Genomic DNA, 27,879 nt, shown 5'->3' with positions numbered 1-27,879 from the left:
AGTCCATCATAACTAGATACAATGTTTTTATTTGTTTGAATCACATGAAAGCTCAAAATTCTTTCATCTATAGGTGTCTTAGTTTGAGATAATTTTGAGGAGAATGCTGTGGAATGAGTTATCTCCTTTAAGAGTTCCAACAATCCCTTTCCACCAATAAGAAGCTAATACTAATAGGTGAAAGTGAAAAAGTAACGCTTTATTAAGAACAAGAATGCCAATAGGCAGTTGGGGGAAAAAAGTAAATAACTGCTAGGTATTGAACTGCTAGACTTCACTACCCCACTGAAACAAAGACAGACCCAAAATGCTGGAAAATCCCCATTCCCAATACGGGCCTGTTGGAATGGCTTGGCAGGACGCAGTGAGCATCAGATCCGTCTCAGGAAGGCAGGAGCCTCACGGAGCAGTTCCAGCAGCAGATGAAGAGCTTCCCCAGTGCAAGGCACAGCAGAGCAGGCATGGCAGCTGGGCTGAAGCCACCAAATGTGTCCTGTCCAAGGCTCGGCGTTGGTTAGCGGTGGCTTGGGCTGGAGCAGGGAAGCTCTGCTCTGCTTCTGCCATCAGGATGCCCCCGGTTATCAAACAAGGAGCTGCAGAATTCGTCTTCAAGGCAGCTCAAACATTGCTACTGAAGTTTCTGTTCCAGGCAAAAAAACCAAACTAAAAAGGAAAGGAAAAGCTTTGCCTAAGCAAAGACCAGGCAGCCAGTGATGCAAATACCGTGCTGGGAAAAGCTGTGAAGAAACTTGGGCTGGTTTTTAAAATGCCCCCACCCAACCCCCCTGATCCCACCAGACACTCAAAGTCTGCAGCATCAGGATCTTAAAGATACCATAACAGTTTTTGGCCACAGATAATTATGGGATTAAATATCATTATGAATCACCCCATGACAACAGGGATGACCCTCAAAATGATAATTTGAAGTTAACTTAAACTGGGATTTATACACACATTTTGGCTTTGCTGACAGAGGTTTGGGGCACTAGAATGAACATAAAGCAACTTCAGAGCCTTCTTAGAGGCAAGTGGCAGGTTACAGTTCAGTATATTTACTGGTGGATACATCACAAGGCTAAGTTTGTAGTTATATAAATGATATCTTCTCATAGTAGGATGTTTACAAACCAAGAGCTAAGCGTTGGTCCTTTAATGTAAATCTGATTTTTGTAGTTAAATTGATTTTCCATGGATGCAAACACTTTTCTATATACATCAGCCATCTTTCATCTACTTACCCTCAGGACACAAGATTGTTTTGTTGCTAATCAGAAGAAATAGATGGCTTCTGGCAGTGCTGCAAAAAGCATTCTAAAACTGAAGTAACAATTCAGCCTAAGCCTCAACATCATTCATTTCTCTAATTTTCTCATTTAACCCCCAGGATGGAATATAGAATTGCATTTCAATTTAGATATATACAATTGTAGGAGAAGTGGTAGAATCTCAGCTTTGCATAATTTCTCCCGTTTTTGCAAGAACTTATTTTCTTTTATTATTTGATTTCTAAGTAACCTCTAGAAAAACAATTACTTTTAGAGACAAATATTGTAATGAAAATGGGGAAGATTATAACTGTGTTACTAATCTAATCTCAGCTACATTACAAGGGAAAAAAGTGTTCTGCAGATTACTTTGTTCTAATATGATGAATATTGCAAAAAGTAGTTCTTATTTCATACAAAATGCCTCAGGCATTTTTAGTCAGAAACACAGTACCCAATTTTACATATTGTATTCTGTGCATAAATCTGTGTGGAATTAAATTTATTTGTTAAAGAAAGCAAGGAGGTTTCAAAAGATTTCTTAGCTGTATATATACAATAACTACTTTATGTTCATTTTGTAAATGAATTTTCAAAAACATATATACAGATGGAACAACTGGAAAATGTACATGTGTACTACACAAAGATTTTCTTATAGAGAAGTTTTGCCACATCAATGTTTTTGGTTTTCTTTGGGACTTTTTTGTATTAGTGCTGTATTTTGAGTTTTTCTTTTCCCCCTACCCCCCATTTCAGACCAAATATGTTCAATGAAGCAAGTAGAGGACTTTCTTAAAGGTAGTTTCTGTACTTTTCCCCCTTTCTTCATTTACTTTCACACCAGAAGATAATACCTGAGGTCATTGACAAAGTTCTGTAAAAATGATTCGAATGATTTAATAGATAGGTTAAGTATTAGGAGTTAATATTTAATTTACAGATTTAGATACCTCTAGTGATGGAAGTTATTGAAGTTGTTTTATTTGACTTAATGCTACTGTTGGAATGTGATTTTGAGCTGTCTCTACTTTCCTATCTAAATATGCTTAAGGAACAGTTATGATTTTTAAACCTTCATAAATATTAGTATCTGCGGTCTTACATAGCTGTATACCAGTGTAGGCACATTACCTCCCATCAGAGCTATGTAAATCAACTCTAAACCAAAATTACATGTTACAATATCTTTATAGCTTGGACCAGGAAATTCAGCAGCTGAAGCAAAAAATATATGAGGGTGATGGAGCTCAGAAAGGAAACCATGGAATATCAGATGAGAGACTCTCCCATAGCACTTCCCCCACCAGCCCAACAAAGCCACAGCCACCTGCTGCCCCACTGGTTGATGATAGGTAGGTAACCTGCATTCCTGAAATGGAATGCAAACAATAGCTTTAGAAAATAAGTATTTTGAAAGACCATTCTGCCAGGATTTGATTTGATTTAAATGCTGTGATTGTTCTGTCTGGAAGACTGGTCTGGAAATAAAATTGATGCTCTACTGTAAGTAACCAATAGCCTCACCTGTTGCTCCTGTGCAGTTTGTTTTAGAATACAGGGTTGGGAAACAGTAGGTTTAAAGGTATTTAAATAGTTTTTGAGTTTACAGTTACTTTTCTATATGGTTTTGCTTCATATACACTTAAGGCAATAAAGTCAATTTAATTGTCTTAAAACTTTTTTAATAGGATAGCTTCCTGGCATCACTAAAATCTTTAATCTCTGCCCTTGTTATGCTTACACATGGCAGTCAGTATCAGCTCGTGGAACATTACTTCTGTTTGAAGACCAAACCTTTGCTGTCTCAAGTTGCTGATATCACAGCAGCAATGGAAGCAAACTGTTAAGTTACTGAAGATGCAACCACAGCCTTCTTTCTTCTTCATCACTTGTACCCTTGCTGCCTCTTGTGTGTAGAGCTGCTCTCAACAGCAGTGACTGAACCTGTGGTCCAGTAATTTGTTCAATTAATAACAAATTTTTAACCTTCGCCTGTTAGATGAACACTTGCTCAAAAGTCAGTGTTCCTTCCTTAAGGAGGGATAAAACTGGTCTAACATTAAGCCTCCCAATTAAGAGCTGTGCAGTTCTTAGGGTTTAAAACATTTCAAAGAGCCTTGTAGTCTATCTTGATTTGTATGTAAAAATACACTATTTTTCCATACACACACACACTTTTTTGTATCTTAAAGGATTAATGCGTTTATTGAACAAGAAGTACAGAGAAGGCTCCAGAATATTCATCATAACGCTGAGGATAATCATGTTAGTGCGTCCTGGTCTACAGAAAGTTTCAAGGTGAGCAGAAATGGGTGGAACATCCTGACCTTCAATGGAGCGTGTCTAAGCACTGATTTAATTTTGACATTCAGTAATTTTCATGTTTTCCTGTGTTTACATACTTTTAATTTACCAAAAAATGTAAACAGTAAATGAGGTATGGTATCAGTTTTTAAGTTTTAATCATCTTTTTATTTCCAGTGGCATTTTTATGTTGTATTCTAAAGATTCTTTGGCAGGAAAGAGTGTGCAAATGCCAACAAGAAGTTTGCAGATAAAACAGAATCTTCGTATTATGTCAGAAAAATTTAATTGATGAAAATTTATGTTCTTGGTGGAATTTCATACTTGCAAACAAATGCCTATTCAGACTCTGGTGATCTAATAGATCCAAAGAGTGGATTGATTGACTTCTAAGCCAGTGGGTTAATAAATATTGATTGTTATTCTTGTCTATTACAAAGAATGTCTCTTCCTCTTTATACTTTTAAGTGAATATATACAAGAAAGGCACTTTTTAATAACCTCCTGTACCTTGTTTATGCTTAGGATAATGAGAGGCATAATAACAGCACCATTCAACGCAAGTTGAAGTATGAGGTAGGTCATAATTTGTCAGAATGAAATGGTTGTCTTACATTATGGCATGCCCTGTCACTAAATTTCATGATGTTTAGCTGCATAATTAGGATTTTGAATTCACAACAAGATTAATGGCTAACAGAGATGGTGGCACATCTTACCAGCTGGAATCAAAGTGATTTTGTTTCAGATTGGACCTAGTTCTTCCTTGTTTGAAAGGTGTGGTGTTAGGGTGGATCTTTCTTCATTGTTTTGCCATGATTCTTAACGTGGAAAAGTATCCTTTTCATTTTTCTTAGAGGAGAAAAGCATTTAATGAGCATTTAATGATTGTCTGAATTCAGAATACATGTAACATTTTGACTCACAGTGAACTCTGTAAGGGTGTCTATAAGTTAGCAAGAAGAACCAGGCCAGTTAGTGTGTCCTGAAGGATTCATATATGTATTTATGTATTTTTAAAGGCTTTTAAACTGATCCCTCCCACCATTTTTAGTTGTCTTAACTGCTACTTGAAACACAGTTATGGTCTTGGTGAATAAATCCTAAATACCTTCATGGATTTAAACTGTAACAATAGGAGGGCTGAAACACCTCAAATTTGCACTTTTCTGTCTTTTACACTGTTGTTTTTCAGCTGTGTTGGACTTTTTGCACTCTCTTGGCTGGTATGGGATTACTTTTTTGTGCTTGTGTGGGAAAAAAAATAAGGGCTTATAAGTTGCTGCATTGCCTGTTGACTTTCCTGGATTCTTTTGAGTAAAGCAGATATAGACCAAGTGAAATGGATCCTGTACGTAGAAAAAGCAAGGGGGGGTTGAAAAGATCAGCTATTCCCTTACCTGGTATCAGTCACATCTGTTGAGTTTTCTCTTTCTCATTTTGAGAGATTGTACTGATTCTGAATGATTGTATAAATCTAATCAAAGCAATCCTCAGTTTAAGAAATGTTCAGGTCAGAAGATTTTACAAAGACATTTTTATCTTCTTCTTTTGGAATTTTTAACAGAAAAGTCAACAGTGGCAGCCACACTATGGCTTTCCATTTGTCTAAAGATAGCAATTGTGCTTCTGAGTTGTGTGGAGAAAATGCAGAAGTAAGAGACCATAAGAGACAGAAGGCATATACAGAGATGCTGGATTTATTTTCCAGTTCTGGAAGACTCTCCTCCCCCTGTACATCAGAGAAGGCATTTCAGAATGAAAGGAGTAACTCGGAGCAGGAGAGTTTTGTTTGTCATTGTGACATTAAAAGTATTTTAATTCACTCTAAATGTACTAATACTTTAAAGAGTACAAATGTTCTGTATCAGAATGTTTTGTCTACTTCATTACGTATTTCTGACTTTAACAGTGTGGCTTATTCACTCCACAAGGTTGAAAATTTCAATCATTTTGATGATAAAATAATTACTTCTCCAGACAGTGACAGCTCAAGAACTGAATCTGATTGTTCCCACTTGAAACAGATGTCTCATGCAGGATCCTTAATAGGTGCTAATGAGCAAACTGGCTTTAGCATATTGTGCCTTCTTTTCTCAGTCTAATGTACATTCTGAAACAACAACTTATAAAGATAACATCCTGTTAAAGACAGTGCAACCCATAGTTGAAGACCAGTCTAGTAATTCTCAGCTTCCAACAAAATGCCTTCATTTGGTTTCTTTTAAGTTAATAGCTTCTTGTTTTGATGTAAGACCAGAACATGCTTCCAGTTTGGGATATCTTTCCAGTAAGCTTTCCTGCTTTTACAAAGGTACCTGTAGTCAGCTGGTCAGCAGTGCAGTGGTTTCTGAACAAATTAAGGAGTAGGGAAGTCAGTGTGACAGAAGTGAGAGATGTGCCCAAGCAATATCATTAATAAAAAATATGCCATTTATGAGAAATTTGCAAGTAAATGTGTTCCTCTAGTCAGGCATGAATCAAGACATATCCCACACTAGTAATGGTGCTAAAGCTCATACTGAACAGCCTGAATCCCCAGTGCAAAAGGCTGTCACAACGTGCATGAGCACAGAGATCTCTGATGCCTTTGTGAGAAAGCCCTCTGAAGAATTTCCCTGCCGTTGGAAAAGGAAAAAGCTAGAAAACAGTTCAATGTTAAGACACTAAACAGTTTAGTATTAAGATGTCTTTCTAAAATTTCAGGTCTGTTCTCTGGAAAACGTCCTGGATTTTTTCATCTGTGCTTTACCTCAAATTTCTGTTAGGATGGAGGAGTTGAAAGGTATCTGTTGGCTCGTCTTTGGCAGTTGCTGAAAACTGGACCCAGAACCTGCTTGCTTGCTTTTGTTCAGTTCCATTCTGTATGTTGTTCTTTTGTCAGCTGAACAAGGCACCTGCCAAAGTTCCTTGGCAGTGTTTAATGAAGTTCCTATCAGCACTATAAAGGAAATTCAAGTTGGCTTTGCTGGACAGAATATTCGACTTCTGTATTCTGCTGAAGATGGTTTACTCACAATATTTACCTACAACAAACATTTCACTTAAAGAATTTACAGCGACATAATGAGAAGTTTGATTGTTACAGTTTGACTGTTTGGATGATGATGTTTATTTAAATTACCAGCTTCTGAAAGATTTGCTGCAGATTTCACTGGAATTGACTTCAGATATAAATGAATTAGTTTTTTCAAATGGAGCATGATTGTCCTGTTAATTTCAAACTGAGTTAGCTGACCTGGTTTACTTACTCTATGAAAATATGGGAGCTATTAAACATTCATTAGTTGATATTCACATACTGCTGTATGCATCAGTGAAAGTAGACTATGATAGGAGTGATAGACTAGTGATAAGCAGACTATGTATAGGAGTCTTGTTCTTACAACTACTCATAGAGGTCTCTTAAAGGAAAACAATGTCTTTTTTTCTGCACCTAACATTCTTGACATAACATTGCTTCATCCCAGCAATCACAATTAGACAGCCTTTTGGTACTGTTTGAATGATATCCGTTGTGCAGTTTTGCCAGACAAAGAGAAGTGTGCAAAAATTGAGCTTGTGTTTTCTAAAAGGAGCAAGGTTGGACCTGATTCAGGAATTGTTTTTTTCTAAATCCTTTTGAAAAAGAAATAAATACTCAACTGACAGTCATCCCATCAATTCTTCAAAGCAGTTTGCATATCCCTTTGGAAATCTGGAAATTAACATTCAGTTCAAGTGAAGAAGCCATTTGGCTAATTATGCATTTGACTAGGTGTTGAAATCCAAATACGTTTAGATACATTCAAAACAAAAGTCTAATAAATATTGATAAAATCTTTCCCCATCCCACCTCCCCCACTTTTTTTTAATCAATAGAGAAGAGGAGCCTTTGAGCTGTAAGGGAATACCAGAGATGTACACACATCTAAGCAATAATAATTATTAATTGAGTACTTGCATTTTGTGTATTTCTGATATAATGTACATACAATTCCATGGGAAAGTGAGGAAATAAAATGTTTCTATGTTATATGGTAGGTGGATGAAAACTATAATTACAGCTCTGTCTTAGGATTTCCATTTTGGCAGTGTTTTCTAGCTCCTTCCATATACTATCTATCCTCATTAATGTGTTCTCTATTCCTCCTTGATTGTCTTTTCCTTAATCTTCTTGATTATCTTTGTTTGTCATGCTCCTCATTTACTTCATGCCCTTGATCTCAATATTTCAAAACATCTCCAGATTTTTTAATCTTATTTTCACTGAATGCTCTTAATACTACAGATGTTTACAGCTTTTATACATGCAATTTTGTGAATATTATCATTGACAATTCTTTTCTTCTTCTTCACAGTTTTAAGTTTAAGGTTTATTTCACTTTCATATCAAAATTTGTCACAAGTGCTAAAGTGGTTGTGCTTTAAATAGCATTTCAACCTTTGGTCGTGCTACTGTGGCAGGACAGATATTTTGGGGTCTGTCATCTGTGTGCATGTTTTGCATGCTCCAACTAGGAAGCTGACAACTGGGGACACTGCCTGACAGATGGAGTGAGTTTAACTCTAGAGTTCTGTCCATGTAATGTGCTTGACCTTACTTTCATCATTCTCTGCTTGCTTACTGATGGGGTTTTTGATGCTATGAGATTGCATCTCTTACAGTCTTTTTTATTACTACATCCCAAGAAAAAATGGAGCTATTGGACATTAGTAGAATATTTCCATCAGTTGAGGCTTTCCTCTTGCTTAGGACAGGGGGTATTTATTTTACCTCTAGTAGAATATTTCCATCAGTTGAGGCATTCCTCTTGCTTAGGACAGGGGGTATTTACCTCTGTCAGATGTTCGAATAATAAATAAGCTGTCGTCTCCTATCTTTTGTTTCTTCCTTTGTAAGGGGAGCTGAACATCTTTAGAATCCTGTTGCTTGAATATGCCATCTGCCTTGTTTGAGGAAGATGGTTCTTGGCAGAAAAAACTGGTATCTAATCTGAAATTCTAAATTCTGTAAGCATATTGCCAAGCAGAGGTGAAATCTACTAGACAGTTAGACTTCAGTCTCTCTCCTAGTGTAAGAATATTTCCCATTTGTTTTTACCATATGTTAGGACATGATAATGTAACTCACATGTGATTTAAAAAGAAGTAGGGAAGTTATGTCTGGAAGGATGAACACTTGTCTGGATAGAGAATTATGGGGGTTTTTAACGTTACATTTCTAATTCCTTAAGGAAGTCCAAAAATGAACAAAATATGTCATGTTATTTTGAGGTGTTGTGGGTTTTTTTTAACAAAGAATGTGTACTCAAATGAGTACAGAGTGGTATCATCATGTCAGTCCTGCTCAGGAGTGGCTCCCTCATTGACACCACTATGGCATTTCTTCTGGGCCTTGCCCAAAGTCAGCATTGAGTGGCACTATCTGAGAGGACTGTCTTGATCAAGGCTGTTAAAGGAAATCAGTCTCTTCAACCAATTTCTTTTCTGATTTTACTCCAAAGTTAAATGTTTGTGCATTTTATGTTTCCTATTAGCACTTTCTGTCTTCTGTGCTTTTTTAAAAATCTAACTCAATGAATACTCTGCACTTTCATGAAAAAGAACTTCAGAGCAATATATTTTGTTCTAATATTGCTACTATTTTTACTGTGTAAAGTAAACATAAAGATCATTGTTTATGAATAGCAAACATTATTCAATGTATTAGGGTGCATTTTCCACAACACTTCGTGTCTGAGTTTGTTTTCCTCTCTATTAGCTGTTTTTAAGAGTTCTCTGAAAATGACTGCCAATAAATTACACGTTGACAGAGGTGACTTTAAGAGTGGCTTTATGGTTTTATTGCTGTTTTAAAACAGATGATGTTGTTTTCAGGGGAATGAACTTCTCTCTTTTCCCCCAAGGAAAGAGCAGCTTACATTTCAGTGCTCCAGAAATGAGTTTTAGCTGAAAAGCCAGTAATGTGGGCAGTAATTACAGAAGAGCAAAATAGACAGGAGACAATATTTGTTGTAAAACAAAGATCGCTAAAAATATTTTTCCATTCAAACATAAACTTCTTTTATGGTTTCTTGAAATAAAAGAAAATGTTTGTGGTAAATATACTCAGATTAACTCAGTGGAATAAAAATTCACGTTCTTTATATTTTTCACTCTTATTAATGCTAATATTAGGGGAAATTGTCATTTATAATTGACTGGCAATGAAATAACAGCCTCCTCTTCTTGAGAGCCATGATGATATCAAAAGGTTCTCTGTAACAGGCAGAGGTGTTTATGAATGAGTTTTAAATTCTTCTCCAACTCCTACACAGTCTTATGTGTACAGGAAGTCACCAGGAGTTGCTCCAAAGATGAATGTTTAGTATACAGTTACAGCTCAAGTGATGGATAGCAGTGCTAAATACAAATATATAACATAGTCATAACTTTAAAGTGATAGTTTTTCAATCTTTTTGGTTGTTAACTTATGTTTGTCATGCTGCTGTTATTTTTTTGCCAGTTCTTTAAGGTTTTCAGACCAAATATGTTCAATGAAGCAAGTAGAGGAAGTAGAGGACTTCCTTAAAGGCAGTTTCTGTACTTTATCACTCTAAATTCTTATGCTACTTTTGGGCAGAGTGACTGCAAAACATTAATCTTTTCAGTGGCAAAAATGTTTTATTTTTGATGTAATTTCAGAGTTGCATATTCCATCTGGCTGTCAGAGGAATGAGGGCTCATTGGAAATAAATTTTTAGATTGTTTTGTCCAGACTGTAAAAATTTATCATAACTGAGTTTTCTGGGGTTCAGGTATGATTAAAAAGAATAGTAGGGAACTGTTCTGACCGTGGATTGCTTATTTAATTATAAAGTAGGTTTGAACTTTTAAAATTTAAGAGCTTTTTGAATTGCCTAGACCCCTGCAGCTTTGCATGATATTGTAAAATTTGTTATAAGAGATAAAGACATACAAAAAGAGTTAACTGTGAAAGCTTGATTAATGCACTGATTTTTTTTTCAAAGGGAGGTAATAAAATCTTATACTTTGCCTTGTTTTTGATATCTAAGCTGAAAATACCTTTTCAACTAGAGGGATATTTTTTAATACACTTCACCTTAATTTTTGTATGCATAAAAATATGCTAGGGCTTGCCTATAGGACAAGATCCACTTTGTTTTCAAAGAATTCCTTCATTTTAGAAGTAATTTCTACCTCCTCTTTTCCTGCTTCTCTGACCAAGAACACTTTCTCATTTTCAGTGTAGTTCTTTTCTTTTTTTCCTTATGTAGTGACTTTGGTTTTCCTTTCTTCTCCCTATTTGGTATGTACATGAAAGCGGATGGTCTGTCGTTCACTGGGAGCAAGTCCAGACGACCTGAAGGACCCAATTAAAATCAGTATTCCACGGTATGTCCTGTGTGGGCAGGGAAAGGATGAACACTATGAGTTTGAAATAAAGGTGAGTGCTTATCATTTGCTTTTCTTTAATGCTTTTGTTCCACTAAGTGCAATTTCTGGTTCTCTTTCTCTTACGTAAGTGGCCTTGATACTGTTAAATAGGAGAGGTGAGAAGAATGCACGGTATAGGACGCTATAAAGACAAGCATTTTCCAAGTGGGTTGATTGTACAGAGGAGGCTAGTGGCCAAACTCCAGGGGTGAGCAGTTCCAGAGACAATGTCAGTTCAATTTGAGGAGTTCCAGAGATGAGGATTAAATGTCTATTGGTTATAGGAAAGGCCTTTACTGAGATGCAAGTGTCAGGTACAGAAAAGGCCTAGACTTGAAATATTTACCTGAAATAATGAAAGCGTGAAAATATTATTAAAGTATTTTTCACATATGCACGACAAAGGGTTGTTTCGTTTCAGGCTCTCTTTATTGTTCTTATTCTTCCCACTCTGCATTTCCAAGGTGTTACTTCTCCAAACTTCCAGTTGATTTTCTGCACAGAAATGCTGGGGAAGAAAAAGCATATTAATTTTGTTTCCTCTGGTACACAGCCAGTGTTTTTTCAAAGCAACATCTAAAGTCTAATTGGAAATGTGTTCTCAGTGTGTGTGGACATATGTGTAGCATAACTGATATACATGGCATCGGTGGCAGAACTGGCAGCCTCCTTTACTGAATGTGCTGCCAGATGCTTTGTTAGCTGCTGTGAGGTGGAGGAGTGACCTTCCTCACAGTGTAATGGACCACTTTGGAGCTGCTCTCTCTTTTGAAAAGGTTTTTATTAAGATGGGCAGTCTCAGCTTTGTTTGTGATAATTAAATTTTCATTTTGAAACATACCATGCCATTTGTGGGTGGAATACCTCCTTTTACCTGTTGAACTTTGATTTTCTTGGGGCTAGTGAAAGCCCAGACCCAGAGAGATGCTGAGAGATGTGTAAGTGCACATGAAACTCCACCAAGGACTCTTCTACTCAATTTTCAGCACATGAGAATTACTGGATTAGGTAATGGTTAGTGAAGATGGCTAAAGTAAAGAGGTAGCTTCTGTTCTGAATATGTTAATGGATTTCTTTTCCAAGTATTTTTCCTTCACTGGTAAAACCCATGTAAGCCTCTACAAGATCTTATCATGAGGGAGCAATTGAAAGAGTCTGTGCAGTTTGGCAGTTTTGGGGATGTTTCTTACAGTCATTCCCTCATATAAATCAATCAACTGCTAATGCTTTTTCCTTTCCCTCCAGGTCTCTGTCTCACAGGGGATTGCTTCTGCTGTAGTCAGGATTTAGCTCCATGCTACAATCCACAGACCTTCCACAAACTTTTCTATTTTAAACCTTTTCCATGCAGAGCTCCCAGCTCTACTTTGATCTGTATTAATCTTCAGAAGCTCCTACAGTTATTCTGTAGAAAATTAGAACACATGGAATAGCGGCTTTGTATTTTTTTTTTCCTTAAAAATCAGGAAAATGTGGCAGAGGGGGGAGATTAAATGTACCTATTAATTTAATCTTTTCCTCATAGGTCAGAATACCATGTCTGCTGTCAAAATAATTCCTGATTTCAACCTCACTTCCCTTAGTTATTTTCAGGTCATCCAAAATATATGTCAGTTGTGGGAAAGGACTGAGGTGTTGCTAATCTCATTTCCTTTGCTAGGTCCTAAATAAGCTTTCTTCCACAAGGTTCCTCTTTCAGGAAAATGGGTAGCTGACCTATCTGCATGTTATAGCACTTTGGAACCTGACAAAGTGACAAGTGATAATTGAGTTGAAATTTAAGACAGTGCCCAAAACTGTGAATCCTAGGTATCTCAGAGGTATTTGCTTCAACAGACATTTCTAGTCATTGTGTTTGTAATTAAATCCTGCATAGTTATATAGAGGAACAAATATAATAAATTTCTGTATATAAAAAATACATAAAATTCTTCTTACTGCATGCAGTAGTAAAGATTGTTTTGTTTATATGCCAGAAGAGAGAGAATGAGTTCCACTTTCCCTGGCAGCTTCACGGTCAATTCATAAGTCTTTCAGCCCTAACATACTATCCAACAATATTTTGTTTTAGTGCAGGTTCAGCATCTTGTCAACATAGACATGTATGGGAATAGGCCAGCGGGATGTTCTGTCCACTCAGGTTCTTTATCTTGATACAGATCAGAATTAAAGATGTTGAGTGGGTTTCACAGGAGCTGACTGGAGAGAATTCAAAACAGGAAGAAACTGATAATTTATTAGAGTTAAGACAGCACCTTCTTTTGCATCAGGAATATGTCATGGAGCTGTTTGTGCTAGTCTGCTATTAAGTATTCTGTATGAATTGATTCATTTCCAAAAAAGCTTCCGTTTGAGTGACAATTTTATGTGTTGTCTTTAAAGACATGATGAAACAGTAATAGCTTAATCAGGTCTAAACACATTTATGTTAGAGCTGAATTAGTATGCCAGAGAACTCCCCTTCCTTTCATGTTGTGTGAGGATATTCAGACAAGGCTGTGCTAGAAACAGTGTGGGAAGAGCTTTTGCATCAATAAAACCAGAGGCATCTGTTATGGACAGTGCCCATGGTTGCAAACAGTACCTATGGTTGGCAGAAGGAGCAACAAAGCAGCAGGGAAGGTGGAACTCCAGCTCTCATAAAGACATGCAGGTTCTCCTGAGAGGTGATGGAAACAAGGTCTGGAATCAAGCAGAGCTCTGCAGGGATCCTTTGTCAATAGTGAAAGTTGTAGATAAGCCTTCTCATTCAGCTTTCCCTCATTGTTCTGAGTTCCCTCTTTTTATTTATCCTGTTTGATATTCCTTCAAAAGTGGTTTTCGTGTGTTTCAAAGCCTTTTAGTGGTGTCTGACAAGTAGTCTATAAGAAAAGATCCAGGCAGATGCACCCTAAGCCAGTGCTTTCTTTCAGATCCAGTTGCATTTCTGTTCAGTCAGATGCTGTGTTGGATTTGCTCAAAAAGTTCACATTTCTAGTCTAAATTTAATTCTGAGTTTGGTGAACTGTTGCAGAGTGGCCATAAAGGCAGAGGCAGTTCTCATTGATACATAGTTCTTTAAGAAAATGATGCCTAAACTCCCCATAACTGCCTAAATAAAGAAAAAGTCTAATATTCTGTCAACCTTATCAGATTAATACTCTCAATAATAATATAGAAAAAGGTTCTAAGAAATTTTTTAGAAAACTTCTAGCTTTTCAGATGCTGTTTTTGTAGTGTGAGAACAGTTCAAACAAGGTCCACTTGAAGAAATAGAAGTTCTCATGATGACTGTAGACAGTTTATCCAGCCCAAATAAAGACATTCATCATTTCCTGGTCTTTTTCTAATTGCTTTCAGAATCAAGTGGAATATTGTGGTTTTTTTCTCCTCCAGTCATGGTGTTACTTCTGTTGCTATGGGGCAGAAAGAGGACAGTTTCTGTGATGTGCTATACAGTGGAATTGATTGAAAATGCCTCCTTGGTTATTTTCTATCAGTCATGATGAGAAGAAAAGATAAGGAGACAAGACTGTGATATCTCCTTTCAGATTTATAGGTTTTACATAGGAAATGGTGCATTTGAATGAGAAAAACAAAACAACCCACAATTCTGAGGCAAATCTAGGATCACAGTAGTGCCTAGAGAAGAATATTCCAAAATCTGTCTTGCAGATGATTAACTTAACCATATGGTTTTTGTTTTAAAATACTTTTTGCTTTATTAGCAAATTATGTAAAAAGCAAAGGGCTTTTCAGAATTTCTTTACTTGTTCAAAACATCTGCATATCTCCCTGTCCCGTTCCTACAGTGTATATAGTCTATCATAGAGTTGTTTTTTTTAAATGGGGGAAAATACTCCCAACCCAGACTTGTTGGATCAGTTGTAGGAGTAAAAGGCTGTGTTGTAGAAATGCTATTGCTATGCCAGGTGCAGTGTAATTCTCTTTACACAAATGGAGTTTGATTCTGTCTGACCTAATAACATTATTGCTGTGCTTTGGGGACCAGTTAAGAGTTTTTTTAGCATTGCAACTTGTTTTTCAATCATATCAGCGATAACAATAAAATTTTGCAATTACCTGCTAGTCTCATTACAAGAATTTTGAAAGTGAACAAAGCAAAGTAAACAAAGAGGGTGACAGGGACCAAGCCAGGTCAAACCAAGCCACCAAAAAGCAGTTCTCAAGCAGCACAGATGCATGGCTCTGCTGTTTTCCTTCCTGTACATCTCTAACACGATATTAAACTTTGAAGAAGAAAGCTAATAAATAATTAGCTGCAGGCAATTTGGTTTGGGTAGGTTTAGTGCCACCCTATCACCTGGACAGGTATCTGATGCCTGCTCTTCCCCAGGCTGTGTGTCTGGAGGAGTCCAGGATGCCTTGTGCTGGCTTGCTCCTCTTCTGTGAAAACCCCTGGGAAAAAAGAGGTCCCTTTTGAATAAAGATCACACGCAAATGAAATTATCACAGCAAAATTTTACAACTCTAAAATATTAAATTAAAGCAAAAGGAATTAAAGCAAAAAGAATGCAGTGATGAGTAACATTGTTTTATGAATAGCTGTTACACTTGACCATTGTCTACTTGAACATTGAAATCACACAGTCCTCTGCCTTAATTATTCAGAACAGGATGGTTAATTGGTTAATTGAGATCAGTGTAACATGCATATTCCTGACAGTTATTAATTGTTTTTAGTTAAACCTGCCTATGAATGTTAAATCTGTTCACCTGACTTGTAAAGTTTGAGACACTGTTAACAGTATGTTGAGGGAATGTAGTCCTTTGTGTAGGTGTCTTAAAATGACAGAATTGTGAAGGCTGGAAAAAATTTTTAAGATCCTTAAGTTCAAATGTCTACCCTGCTAGCAGCACAAACATGTTCACCATTAAATCATGTCCTCAAGAGCCATGTCCACCCTTTTTTTGAACACTTCCAGGGATAGTAGTAGTAGAGTCAGAGATGACTTGTAGTAGCATTGAATCTTATGATGATATGAAAGACAAATTTTTTAAGAAAGAATGAGTTTTCATTGTGGTTACGTGCTAGAAGAACCTATGTTATAATGTTTGTGAAAAGTTTTGAGAGGGCCAGTTTTGTTTGCTTTCATCTTTAGTTTAAAATTGAGGTAAAAATAAGAAAAAGCCCACCCTAAACCTCTTTCCTCTTGTCATAAAATATGCAATAATTTCTGGTTTTCAAGACATTTCCCCTAATTTCCCTGCTCCATATACAGCAGCAAAGGCAGCTGCTGTATGAGGAGGAGGATGGAGAAGGAGTGGACCAGAAACGGGTTTGTTGCAAACATGGGGTAGCAGCATTTGTGCTTGGTTTCTTCTGGCTTTCTTTCTCTGATTTCTGTTTCTCTTACTTAGTTACCCTACTCCATTGCAACTTTCTTTGCCTCTGGAACTTTTTAATTCACTCATGTGAGAGAACTACTTGTTAATTTTAGGAGTCACTTTATGATTAAAAAGCCTGTGTCTTTGTGAGATGTCTTTTGTGAAGTGGCTTTTTTTTTTTTTATCTTCCTGCATAAAGTCATAGCTGGGCAGGAGTAATGCCAAATGAGGCCTGTTTGATTCAAAACACAGCAGTGTTCAGTTTCAAGCAATGCCAGTTGGCTCTTTCCAACTCTGCTCGTCAGTGTAGAATAATGTTCACTCACCCTGCAGCCTGGCTGCTTGGTAGCCTTTGATCACTTGAGCTGCACAAAGACTTTTGACTGTAGAGTCAAATGCTCTAGTCACAACACTTCCATGACCCACTTAGAAGTGTCCTTAGTTAATGTCACCTAATTTCAGACAGTGTTTAGTATCTCAGTGCTAGTGAGAATTTTGCAAATGACTGATGGTAAGGTTGGTTTGCCCTCCCTCTTTGCTCCTCTTGTTATGCACTCTATTCACAGGGGTAATTATGTTGATTTTAAGAAAAATTCCTATATAAATGGAATGTTCATCACCATTTTGAAGACACAGACCAAGGGTGTCTTAAAGAAATATCTTCTACTAAAAGCTGGTATAATATTTTACCCTACAAACTGGAATCCTATTCTATGTGGTAAAGAACTTTTATGTGTCCAAGAAATGTGTATTTATTAATTGTCAGTTTCTATGTGTAAGAATATACATTTCTATGAATATTTCAAGAGGCTGCACTGCACTTACTCTGGATGTTATTTATTCATTAATGGAACACCCACTGATTGTAATACTGAGAGTCAAATAGCTGCACCAAGAAGTGATTGGTGACTGGGGATGTTTTAATGTGTTTACAGTCTTGTCAAACGACTGTGGATTAAGGAATGAATGTGTTCAGGTGTTTTTTGCTTTGCAATAAGTGCTCCTTATTAAATACAGTTCTGTCACTGTAATTAAAGAAAAATTAAATAAACTTATAAAAGTTTTTAGATTTAAGACAACTAAGAACTGTCCATTTTAATCTTATAACTTTGTATACTGAATGGGTTTTAGTGTTGTACACTGTGTGGGTTTACTTCTGTTTCTTCTTTTTATATTGTGTGTTCTAGATAACAGTCTTGGATGAGACATGGACAGTATTTCGGCGGTACAGCCGTTTCCGAGAATTGCATAAAACTTTAAAATTGAAATACCCAGAGGTAAGTTTTGGTAAAATTTCTTTTACAAAAAAGGGTAGAGACTTAAAAAAAAGTGCTTTGAAATATGTTTACTCAAAAAGGGAGGTGATTTCAGACAGCCAGCACAATTTCACCAACACAGTTCCTGCCTGATCAATCTGGTGACTTTCTATGACGGAGTGGCTATATTGGTGCACATGGGAAGAGCTATGGTGTCATCTCTTTTCATCTGTAAGGCCTTTGATACGGTGTCTTGGTTTGAAACAGTTTAAACAGATGGGCACTCCAAAATGAGTAAGCTTCCCCTTCATTCCAATCCCTTCCCACCAATAAGGAATCAGATATGAGTAGATATAAGTGAAAAAATAACACATTACTAACAAACAGAATGCCAACAGACAAGAAGAAAAAGGCAATAATTTCTACATAACGAACTGCAAAAATCTCACAACACCACTGGAGCAAAGAGAGATCCAAAATGCCAGAAAAAGCCTTTCCTGAGACGGCACAAGGCAGGGACTGCCTCAGGCTTGTAGGACAAAGGGACAAGATGCCATCACACCCCTCTTGGGAAGGCAGGAGCTTTACAGAGCAGTTCTAGCTGCAGGTGGAGACTTGCCAGCTCATGTAGGGTCTGCTGCTGCTTCCTCCTGCTGCTTGCAGGCTCTGCTGCTGTTGCTGAGCTCTGCACTCACAGCTGTGGGATGGGGGAAAATGACCAGCCTGTCAGTGCCGGCATGGGGTGGCCTGGCCCCAGGAGCTCTCCGGCTTGTTTTGCTGCCAGCAGCATTTGCAAATTCACTTTGAAACAGTTTCTAACTGCAAAATGCAGTCTATATGGATGGCTATGGTTGTGAAGCCAAAGCTGCCAGGAAGAGAGAGGCTCTGCTCCTGTAGTCTTGTGTCCTGGAGCAGGCAGCCGATGGATTTGGACCGGCTTGCTGGAGCCCAGGGCGAACGGCAGACACCCGCAGAACTCACCCCAAGGCAATTCAAACCCACTAACTGCACTCTCTTTGAGATGAGGGAAAAAAAACAAAAATTAAAAGAGATCCCAAAAAGGGAGGAAAAACCTTTGCCTGAGCAAAGACCTAACAGCCCACAAAATAAATACCATGCAGCAAAGAACCAGAAGCTGCCAGGAGGCCGATTTTAAAAATATCCACAGTAGCACCCCCCTCCCACACACACAAGGTTCCTGGCTGCAGTCTTAAGGAGACTAACAATTCTTGGGCACAGATAGATATGGAATACAGTGACATTATGGATCATCTCAGGACACATGATCCCCACAACATCCTTTCCTCTAAATTGAAAGGAGATTGATTTGATGGGTGAACTGTTTTGGTGAATGAGGAATTGCTTGGATGGTCACATCCAGTGGGTGTTGGTCAGTGGCTTAAGGTCCACACAGACATCAGTGAAAAGTGGTATCCCTCAGGATTCCGTACTGGGACCAGTGCTGTTAAGTATCTCCATTAGCTGGCACAGGAGGAACAAGCATACCCTCATAAGTTAACAGATGACACCAAGCTGAGTGTGGCTCAGAAGCATGAGGGATGGGATGGGATGCCATCCAGGGGGACCTAGATGAATTTGAGGAATAGGTCCATGGGAATCTTAGGAGGTTCAACAAGGCCAAGTGCACCTGGGTGCAGGCAGTTCCCAGTATGAGTACAGGATGTGGAATGAGGGGATTCAGAGCAGCCCTACCAGGAAGGATTTGGGTGTGCTGTGGATGAGAGGCTGGGCATGACCCAGCAATGTGTACTTGCAGCCCTGAAAGCCAGTTGTGTTCTGGGCTGCATCAAAAGAGTAACCTGCAGGAATAGTGAGGTTATTATCCACCTTTGCTCTGGTGAGACCCAACCATCCAACTGGAATCCTCAGCACAGGAGGGACATGGAACTCTTGGAGTGGATCCAGAAACAGCATACTAAGTTGATCAGATGGCTGGAGCATCTCTCCTTTGGGGAGAGGCTGAAAGAGTTGGGTTGTTCAGCCTGGACAAGGCTCTGGGTAGACCTTATAGCAGCCTTTCAGTTCTTGAAGGGGGGTTATTAGAGAGCTGGGAACAGATTTTGCATCAGGGCTGTTGCAGTAGGATGGGGAGTAATGGTTTTAAACTGCAGGAGACAGATTCAGAGTAGAATGTAAGAAAGAAAATATTTTTACAATGGCACAATTTTTACAGTATGTAGAGAAGTAGTGGATGCTTCATTGCCCAATATATTCAAGGACAGGTTAGCTGGAGCTCTGAGCAACCTGATCTAATTGAAGATGTCCCTGCTCATGACAGGAGGTTAAACTCAATAGCCTTTAAAGGTCTCTTCCAACCCAAATGATTTTATGATTCTATAACTCCTCTCAGACATAGGTGTCCAGTAAGACTGACAAGCCCTTCAGCACTTCAGAGATCCAAGGGTGCTTGATACAGGATGGATGTTGCAGTGAAACTGTGACTCTGTGTTGCTTCTGGCCATAAATTCCCTTTACTACTGACTGGCGCCGTTCTCTGGAGGTTGCTGTTTTGTTCATTGCATGATACTTGCAGTCAGATCGTGTTGTCCTGACAACTTCTCATTTGAAAGAAGAGCGTTGCTCCACAGATACCCTTTTGTAATAGTGGCTTTCAAGTTTCTGTAAAATGAAAAATTATCCTGACCACTTCAGAGACTCTGGGCATTCAGGATGAGAAGCTGTGCCTGATAGAGCTTTAGTTCATTGGAGTGAGCATTTATGGAATTAGTTTTTAGTTTTCGCATATAACTTTTAATTATTAACATTTTTCTTCTTTCCTACATGTTCCCTTGGATATTAGAAGAAATAAATCATTCAAGCAATGAAAGTGACCCTGATTTGAGAGTTAGCACAAGTAGAGAAGCTTGGGCCATATATTCATGGGCAGTATATTAAAAAATATCATTATGTTCAAGGAGAGACATGAAATAGTGTGCAAATGCTTTCTTGGTCTTCGTTAACATACTCTTCAAGCTAAAAATGAAATGAGCATGGAACAGTCCTTGAGTCTGGGGCTCAAGATTGTTCCCATTCCAAAACAGTATGAAAACCTGGAATGGAGACTACTGTGCACCAAATATCTAAGAAAAAGTTTTTTAAAAAAAGGAGTGAGAGAAAATAAAATAAAGTCATCTTTTTTAAATGACAGAATTTTTTAAAGTAAAGTTGAGTTTCTAATGGGAAATTGAAATGTTCTCTGTACACAAATGCTTTAAAAATATTACTTGTGAGTGTCCATATCATATTTTTATTTGAATAAATTGCCATTTCCTCCTGGATTTTAGAGTTATAGTCTGTCAGCAGGAATATCCTAATTGCATCTAACTCTAGAAAAAAGAGCCAGGCAGCTATCCAGTTGACATGGAAAAGAATGGAAAAGAATCCCTGTGCAGACTGATTTTCTCCATTTAGGAAAATGTCCTGGAGTAGTCTTCTTCAGAGTTGGTTATTGGTCCTGACAGTACATTGTGGAACAACTAAATTCTTTAACAGTTGCATCAGAGGGAGATCAGCTTCGTTCTTGTAGGTAGTAATTGGATTCAGGAGGAATCTGATGTTCTTAAAGCCACTATTACAGTGTCCCGTGTGCTGCAGCATATTAATTTCACCTTTTTTCATCAAGCATTTGTGACTGATAGTACAAATTCAGGCTTTTTTTGATGTTACAGGAGAAATTGGTTGTTTTTCTATTTTTATTTATTTGTTTGTTTTGAAGAACAATGACAACATGAGTAGTAATATTAGATTAAAAGAAAGAACAGCATCCAAGAGTGTACAAAGGGAAAAGATCCCAGCCTAGAGCACAGGTACATTGTTTTCTTCATCTTGGAGTTTTCCCAGCTGAGGTTGTTTTTATTGTCATTAACAGTTCATGGTATTTTTCATGTGGATTTTATCTGTATTTTAAATTCTCTACACTGCTCATTTTGTAAGTATCTTATAGAGGCAATTTTCTTTTGCAGCTTATTTTCTTTTATCATCTTCTCTCTTGTTTGTGGTTTTGCTTGCAAGGTCAAAACATTTGCTAATTTAATATGCCAGTTTGTTCCTTATTGACACTTCTGTGTTGCCATATGCTTGTGTCTTAGGTAAACTTACTGAGATTCACATTTAATGCATTAATGAAATGATTGGTTTAGTTATGCCAAAGCATAAATCTAATTTCCCATGTAGGGAACACATTATAATTTATTAAGCTATCTGTTCCTTTGTGAAGAAGTTTTGTAAGTCACTGCAAATATCAAGTCTTACAAGGGTGCCTATAGTATCTTTTTCCACCCTTGAATGGGCTTTCACTTCACAACAACTTTCACTAAATTATCAGAGAAGTACAAATATACCCATGTTTGCTAAGTACCAAGCCTGCTGAAGATTAGGAGAAGCAAGATAAGCATTTGATCATGTCAGCTAGTGGTTTTAGATAGGTACTGGCACATAAGTACCTGATTTGGAAACCCTTGCAGCACCGATGATGTCTTCTGTTTTACACAGCACAGGCTGTTGTGTTGTGTCCATTCCTGCTTTGAGACTTGGAGCATCACAAGGGAATGGCAGGTTTGTGGGCAGAAAAGACCTACATAATGTGCAATGGGCTTTTCACTCGTCAGCATTTCTACAAACTACTGTGTCCCTGTTTATCAGAGGGGAAGAGCATGTTGTGATGGATGAAACACAAAATATTGTATACTGCAGAAAAGATCTGGCATTTGTTTTCTTTGAAGGAATTTCATTAACAGTGTTGTATATGTGAATGATTGATGCCTTTCCATATTTTTACTTTTATTTAAAATAGCTTTAATTTATGGTAATTTTGGGTTCATTTTGCAATGTAAGTAGTAGTTCAGTTTGTTTGGTAAATTGAAACTCATCTGTCTGCTTCTGCTTATCTGTCATTGAACTAATTTAGGATTTACCATGATGCTAAAATGCATTTTAATACCAAACTTGGCAGAGTTGTGTCTTTAGTCACTATGTATTATTCCAAAGAAACTTGATCTTTAAAAGGATCTTATCAGAATCTATCAGAGTTGAGTTTTATTTTGCACAGTTCACCTTCCCACTCTAAATTAATATTTATAATGAACAGCAAAAATACTGTGGGCATGTTTAATATATGAGTGTCCTGCTTTTAGAAGTGAACTTTACAGCTCATTAGTTGCTCAGCTCTGAGTTACTATATCAGTATTTTAATAATTTGCTGATCTTGCATTTCATGTTTCTGCCACTGAATTCCCAAAGGGATATCTTGGCAAACTGATTTATTAGGAAGGTTTTAAAAAGAAGTATCTCTTTCAAAAGCAGAAACTTATCTAGTATCTTCCAGTCTTACAAGATGTCATATAAATCTGCACATTTCTTCTAATGTAATTAAGGGGCTGCTGACAACTGCATATCTAACTAAAATATGTCACATGCAAATTTTGAAAGACTGAAGAAGCTGCAGCAGGGTGGGACTGAGCCAGTGGCAGATAACTACCAAGCATTTAACAGTGTCTATTTTTTGGGGGGCCCTACATGACTGTCATTTGCCCAGCTCCAGCTTTCTTACACTGCTAGATTGTTAATGACCATTTTATTACTTTATTACTTTATTACAAGACCATACTTGGCTTTCAGTTGCAGAAGTCTTTCTAATGAATGCACTTATTGTTTATTAGTCAGAGAGGAGAGCCAATGGACTATACATTCTCAATAGAGAAGTGAGAACTTCCATAGTTAGATTCTCCTGGTTTTCCCTCTGTCTTCATCTTTTCTTGCCAGTTACTGATTTTGGAATAGTTCCAGAGTGTTGGTTTCTACAGAAAACTTTTCTTTCTATCCACATCTTGCTGCAAGGCAAATCTCACTCTCCTAACACTTTCTTGTCTCTACCCTCTTTCAAAGGAGAGCAGAGAAACAGTTCCTATTTGTCTTTCTCCTAACCAAATCCAAGGTTTATGAAGTCCCTCCTTCATGTGGGAGTCCTTAAGTCCCACTTGAATCCAGGTTTTGTGGGGTTTTCACTGTAGGCTCTGCTTATGGGATTCCCTGTCCGTCATCTTGAACACTCTGTGTGCGTAAACATCTCTACTTGTTGTTAATGAAGGCACCTTCCATTGAGGCATTTTTATTGCTAATAGTGATTCTTGACTTAAAATATTAGAAAATCCCTGGAGAGCTGCCAAGGAGAAGCTACAAGGCGTCCTTGTGTTTGTAGATTCATTCATGGACATAAGGACATATGTCTCTCCTGTTCAGCAAGAATGCCAAAGCTATTGACTTCTAGCTTGTTTAACAGAATGCAATAATTTCTGTAATATCTGTATTTGATTTATGGAGGTCTGTATAGAAGTATGTATTTGTGTTTTTTGGGGTCTAAGGCACAAAGGAACTGTTTATAGTTTAAAAATAATATGGGTATTACCTATAACAATTGCATGAAACTCAAAGAGCAGAAAATATTTCTCAGATTTTTCAGAAGCACTAAGTGAATATTTTGAAAAATATGCTGAAATCAAAGCATTTGTTGCAAGCTTAGTTTAAAAACACTTTTAAATAATTTGAAATATTTCAGATTTTTCAAAACTCAAAAAGTAGTCTGTTTTTCTTCCTAAGTATTTTGCATCTCAGTGAAGAAAGACAAGTGTTTGCATCTCAGTGATGGCAGTACCTTTTTAATCCATCCATACTTAAAACCACCCCATACATAATGTGTATGTTTGCTATTAAAATAGAGCAGACACCAGTTTTTTAATTGTTTAAGTTCATTTTAGACACTTTTCTAGTACTGCTTATTGTTCAGGTGTAGTTCAGCTATGTAATGATTAATGAAGAGTCATGGACTGTTTATGGAGTCACCACTGACTGCTCTCACTGTCCTTTCCTTTTGACTCTGTTCTCTTCTTTTGGGTGACTGCCAGGGAAGGATCTCTGTTTCCTTTGTAAGTGGTCCATACATCTGGTGCTCTTGATGAGCAATAAGTGGAAGAAATCTTGAACATGAACTGCTGTTACAGATAATGGAGAAGAGATGAATTTGAGGTGAAGTCATCAATTTCAGGAGAACATCCTTGGATTCTGGAAGGGATCACTGTCAGAGAAATGCAATATTTTAACATGGTTGGTGTGAATTTCAGGATTTTTATTCTCCCCTCACCGCCCTGAATGATCTCAAGGATAATTAGGCATTTTCTGTGTACTTATGTAATGATTAAATTATTTTTTAATGTCTTATCAGACATGCAGAATTCTCCCTTCCAATGAAGAATGAAAACAGAAATCAAACCAGGAGTGGAGCAATAAGGCAGCAGACTTGTGCAGAGCACTTGGGGCAGTGTTTGGGCTGGGATCTTGGCTGTCTGACTGCTCCAGTTCTGGTTCATAACTCTGCAGCTGTAGAGTTTTATTGAATGCAACATTTATGTTAATATTCTGTGATCAAGGTACTTGGCTTGCAGGACTGACAAGCCTGTTGCCGTGCAACTGGTGAGCTCCTGGAGCTTAGGAGCTAATTTGGCACCAGAAGTCAGAAGCTTATTGCATCAGAACTGGTTGGCCTGGAACTGCTGATTTTACCACTGGAATTTTTACTGGAATTTGTAACTGTATATTTAGTTAGTATGTAAGCTTTAGGTAGTATGCTCACATTGAATGCAAAATTCTGGACATTTGGATTCTTCTAGTGTTCAATTTTAAACAGCATAGAGTAGTATATTTGTAAATAATGGAACTTTCCTAAGATGATGTTGAAAATTATTTTGTTCTGAATCCTGCTGTGCTTATGCCAAAGTCATGATCCTGCTGTAACTGAAGTCCCAATCTATTCACAAATGCATTCATTGTTGACATTGATGTTTAGAAACTCTTGATATCAAGAAACAATTTAAAATCAGGGACTAGATCAAAATCAGCACTAGATTTAAAATCAGCACTAGAGAGAGCAGGGTATGGCATCTAATACTGAACATGATTGTACATATCTTGCTACAGATTCTATATCATTATTTTAGAAAGTTCAGGTTTATCTGGATATGGATTTGCAGTTCAGGTTCTTTCATGGTGCCCTATGACCCTTTGTAAAGCATAGTCTCTAACAATACTTTAAGATTTGTCTATTTCTTTGAAAATTTGATCCAGTGAAGAAATAAGCTTGTTGATGTGTTTTGGCTGAACTGGAAGGATGTTTCTGGGTGTCTGGATATGAAGTAGAAAATTTGGTTTGTTTTTTTTTTCCAAATAGTCAAGACAAATGTACTGTGGTTTTGGTTTTAAACAATGGTAAAATATAATAGGACTCACAGATTTAATATGAGAACCACAGGACAAACACCAAGCACCAAGAAAAAAAATAGTCTGAAGGCCTTTTTTTTTTTTTGTTAATGGAAATTGTCTATTAGGGCACAGGTAAAAATGAAAATTATTTGCAACATTGATGTGCTTGGAAATAGCAAATGCCATGATGTTTATTCTGGCAGAATTATATGTCATAAAGCATTTAGAAAATAGTTTTTGAAGTATGAATCTTAAATTAAGGACAGACCTTAATTTTTACTTTCTAGCCTGGGATTTTAGTAGCCATGGTAATACATCTTTCCATAAATATTGAAAGAAAAAAAAGTAGTAAGTTTTAGAACACATATTTGTGTGTAAACCTTTTCTAAGCATATGATTATAGCCTTTGGCTTCTTTCAGTACAAATTATGGTAATTATGATATAGTTAAATGTAGCATTCATACTCTTGTCACCCAGAACAGCCAGGAAGTGCATACACAGGAAGCATATTTTATCACATGCACGTTTCCAGCTCCCATTCCTAATTACATTATGTTCAGATCATTCTGCAACCCTGCAGGTTTATATATGTAGTACTTCCATCTCAGCCCTAGTTTGACACTATTTATATATGGGATTTAAGTGATAGATCCTTAGAAGCTTCACCTGGCCTTTCTTTCTGCAGCATGAGACTGCTGAAATTTTTTAAATATTTTTTTTGCATATTTCTCAGTACATCTATCTGCAAATGAACCGGAGAATTCATTCCAGTAAGTGTGGAAAACATCGCTGCTAACCATATCATATAGTTCAGTGAACACTTGAATACAGGGAAATGTATTTATTTCAAAAGGTTACTCTGAATTCATAGTTGCTAACCAGGACTGGAGAATCACAGACAACAGCAAACCCTCCAGCATATTTGCTTCCAGCATAATCCACAATTCTCAATCTGTTTCTAGTTGGTAAATGAAATCAGTGTATGAATTTCTTGTCATAAAACAGAATCTGAATGTCTAAGGGCATTTGAAAAACCCAATTTTGGGATTAATTTGTGTTTGTTCTTGCTTTGGGTGCTAGATTAGTGCAGCAAAATTTTCTTGGCTGGGTACATACAATTCTGCAGAAATACAGCTTCTCTCTATCTCTTCTCCCTTCCTTTCTTTTCTTTCCCTCTGGGGTTGTTGATGAGACCTGGTCATTTTTGGTCTTTCCCTAGCAGCAGCTGAAACCCATTAGCTTCCAAACAGTTCTCTGAGCTTTATCAGAGTTCTGATAGATTCAGAATGAAACAAGTTTAATCAAATGCCAGGTTTCATTGATTGTGCTGTGCAAAAGTCTTGTACATGAGTAACATAGAAATTGAAAAAAAAACCTCTTAGAGAAGTGTGAGTCTGTCATCTGATAATTTATGAACCATTTGACAGAATAATTCCTTTGGTTATTTGATCATCTGATTTTCAAGGTTCTCTTCAATTACCTACTGAATTTGCATAGTATCAAAATATTCATATTGTTTTATCAGTAAAACAGTTTTGTATGGATAACACCTATCTCTGAGAGAGGAATGCCTCTGAGAAGGATTCCTAGACAATATAGCTGGAGGTTTAGCTGCTCATTGAAACTGAGCCACTTTTTAGCTATTTCTGGCTGTTGGTTGACTTGGGGATTGCCACAGGCTGCAACCCTGTGTCTCTGTCTTTGTGCTGCTTTATGAAAAGCAGGGGGGAGGATTGGAGGTTTTGCTGTTTCTTTTTTTGTTTGTTTTTGTTTTTTTGGTTTTTTTTATTATTACCTTCCTTCAGGGGACTTTTGGACATGTACTTTATTAATCATTAGCTGTTAGTGGCAGTCTCACTGTCTTCCACAGAGTTTGTGAAGAACAGCTTCTTCTTGTTGGGTTTGTCAGGAATATGCTGCCAGATTAAGTAGGTCTTTCAAGTGGAATCCTTTCATATCAGTTGATGTAGTGACCCAGCTCAAACTCTAGTTTTTGTGAAAATACCCTGCTTAATTTTGAACAAATAGC

General features: G+C 37.3%; 1 protein-coding gene across 4 annotated transcripts in view; it reads left to right on the top strand.

The window, feature by feature from the left end:
* KIF16B (kinesin family member 16B) overlaps positions 1 to 27,879 on the top strand; it is a 137,715-nt gene that overhangs the window by 76,336 nt on the left and 33,500 nt on the right. For 3 of the 4 annotated variants that reach the window (XM_005525425.3, XM_014254682.2, XM_014254681.2), the window contains 5 exons: positions 2,465 to 2,623; positions 3,464 to 3,569; positions 4,101 to 4,151; positions 10,882 to 11,004; positions 17,510 to 17,599. In XM_005525425.3, the coding sequence (XP_005525482.2) occupies positions 2,465 to 2,623; positions 3,464 to 3,569; positions 4,101 to 4,151; positions 10,882 to 11,004; positions 17,510 to 17,599 (529 nt within the window). The remainder of the gene's footprint in view (positions 1 to 2,464; positions 2,624 to 3,463; positions 3,570 to 4,100; positions 4,152 to 10,881; positions 11,005 to 17,509; positions 17,600 to 27,879) is intronic. The other variant, XM_014254683.2, reaches the window with a different exon arrangement.

The sequence above is a fragment of the Pseudopodoces humilis genome, chromosome 3, assembly GCF_049639895.1.
Source record: "Pseudopodoces humilis isolate 2021_Gansu_Grassland_sample_001 chromosome 3, ASM4963989v1, whole genome shotgun sequence".
Taxonomy (NCBI): domain Eukaryota; kingdom Metazoa; phylum Chordata; class Aves; order Passeriformes; family Paridae; genus Pseudopodoces; species Pseudopodoces humilis.
Note: the sequence above shows the minus strand (reverse complement) of the source record. Positions and strands in the feature narration are given on the sequence as shown.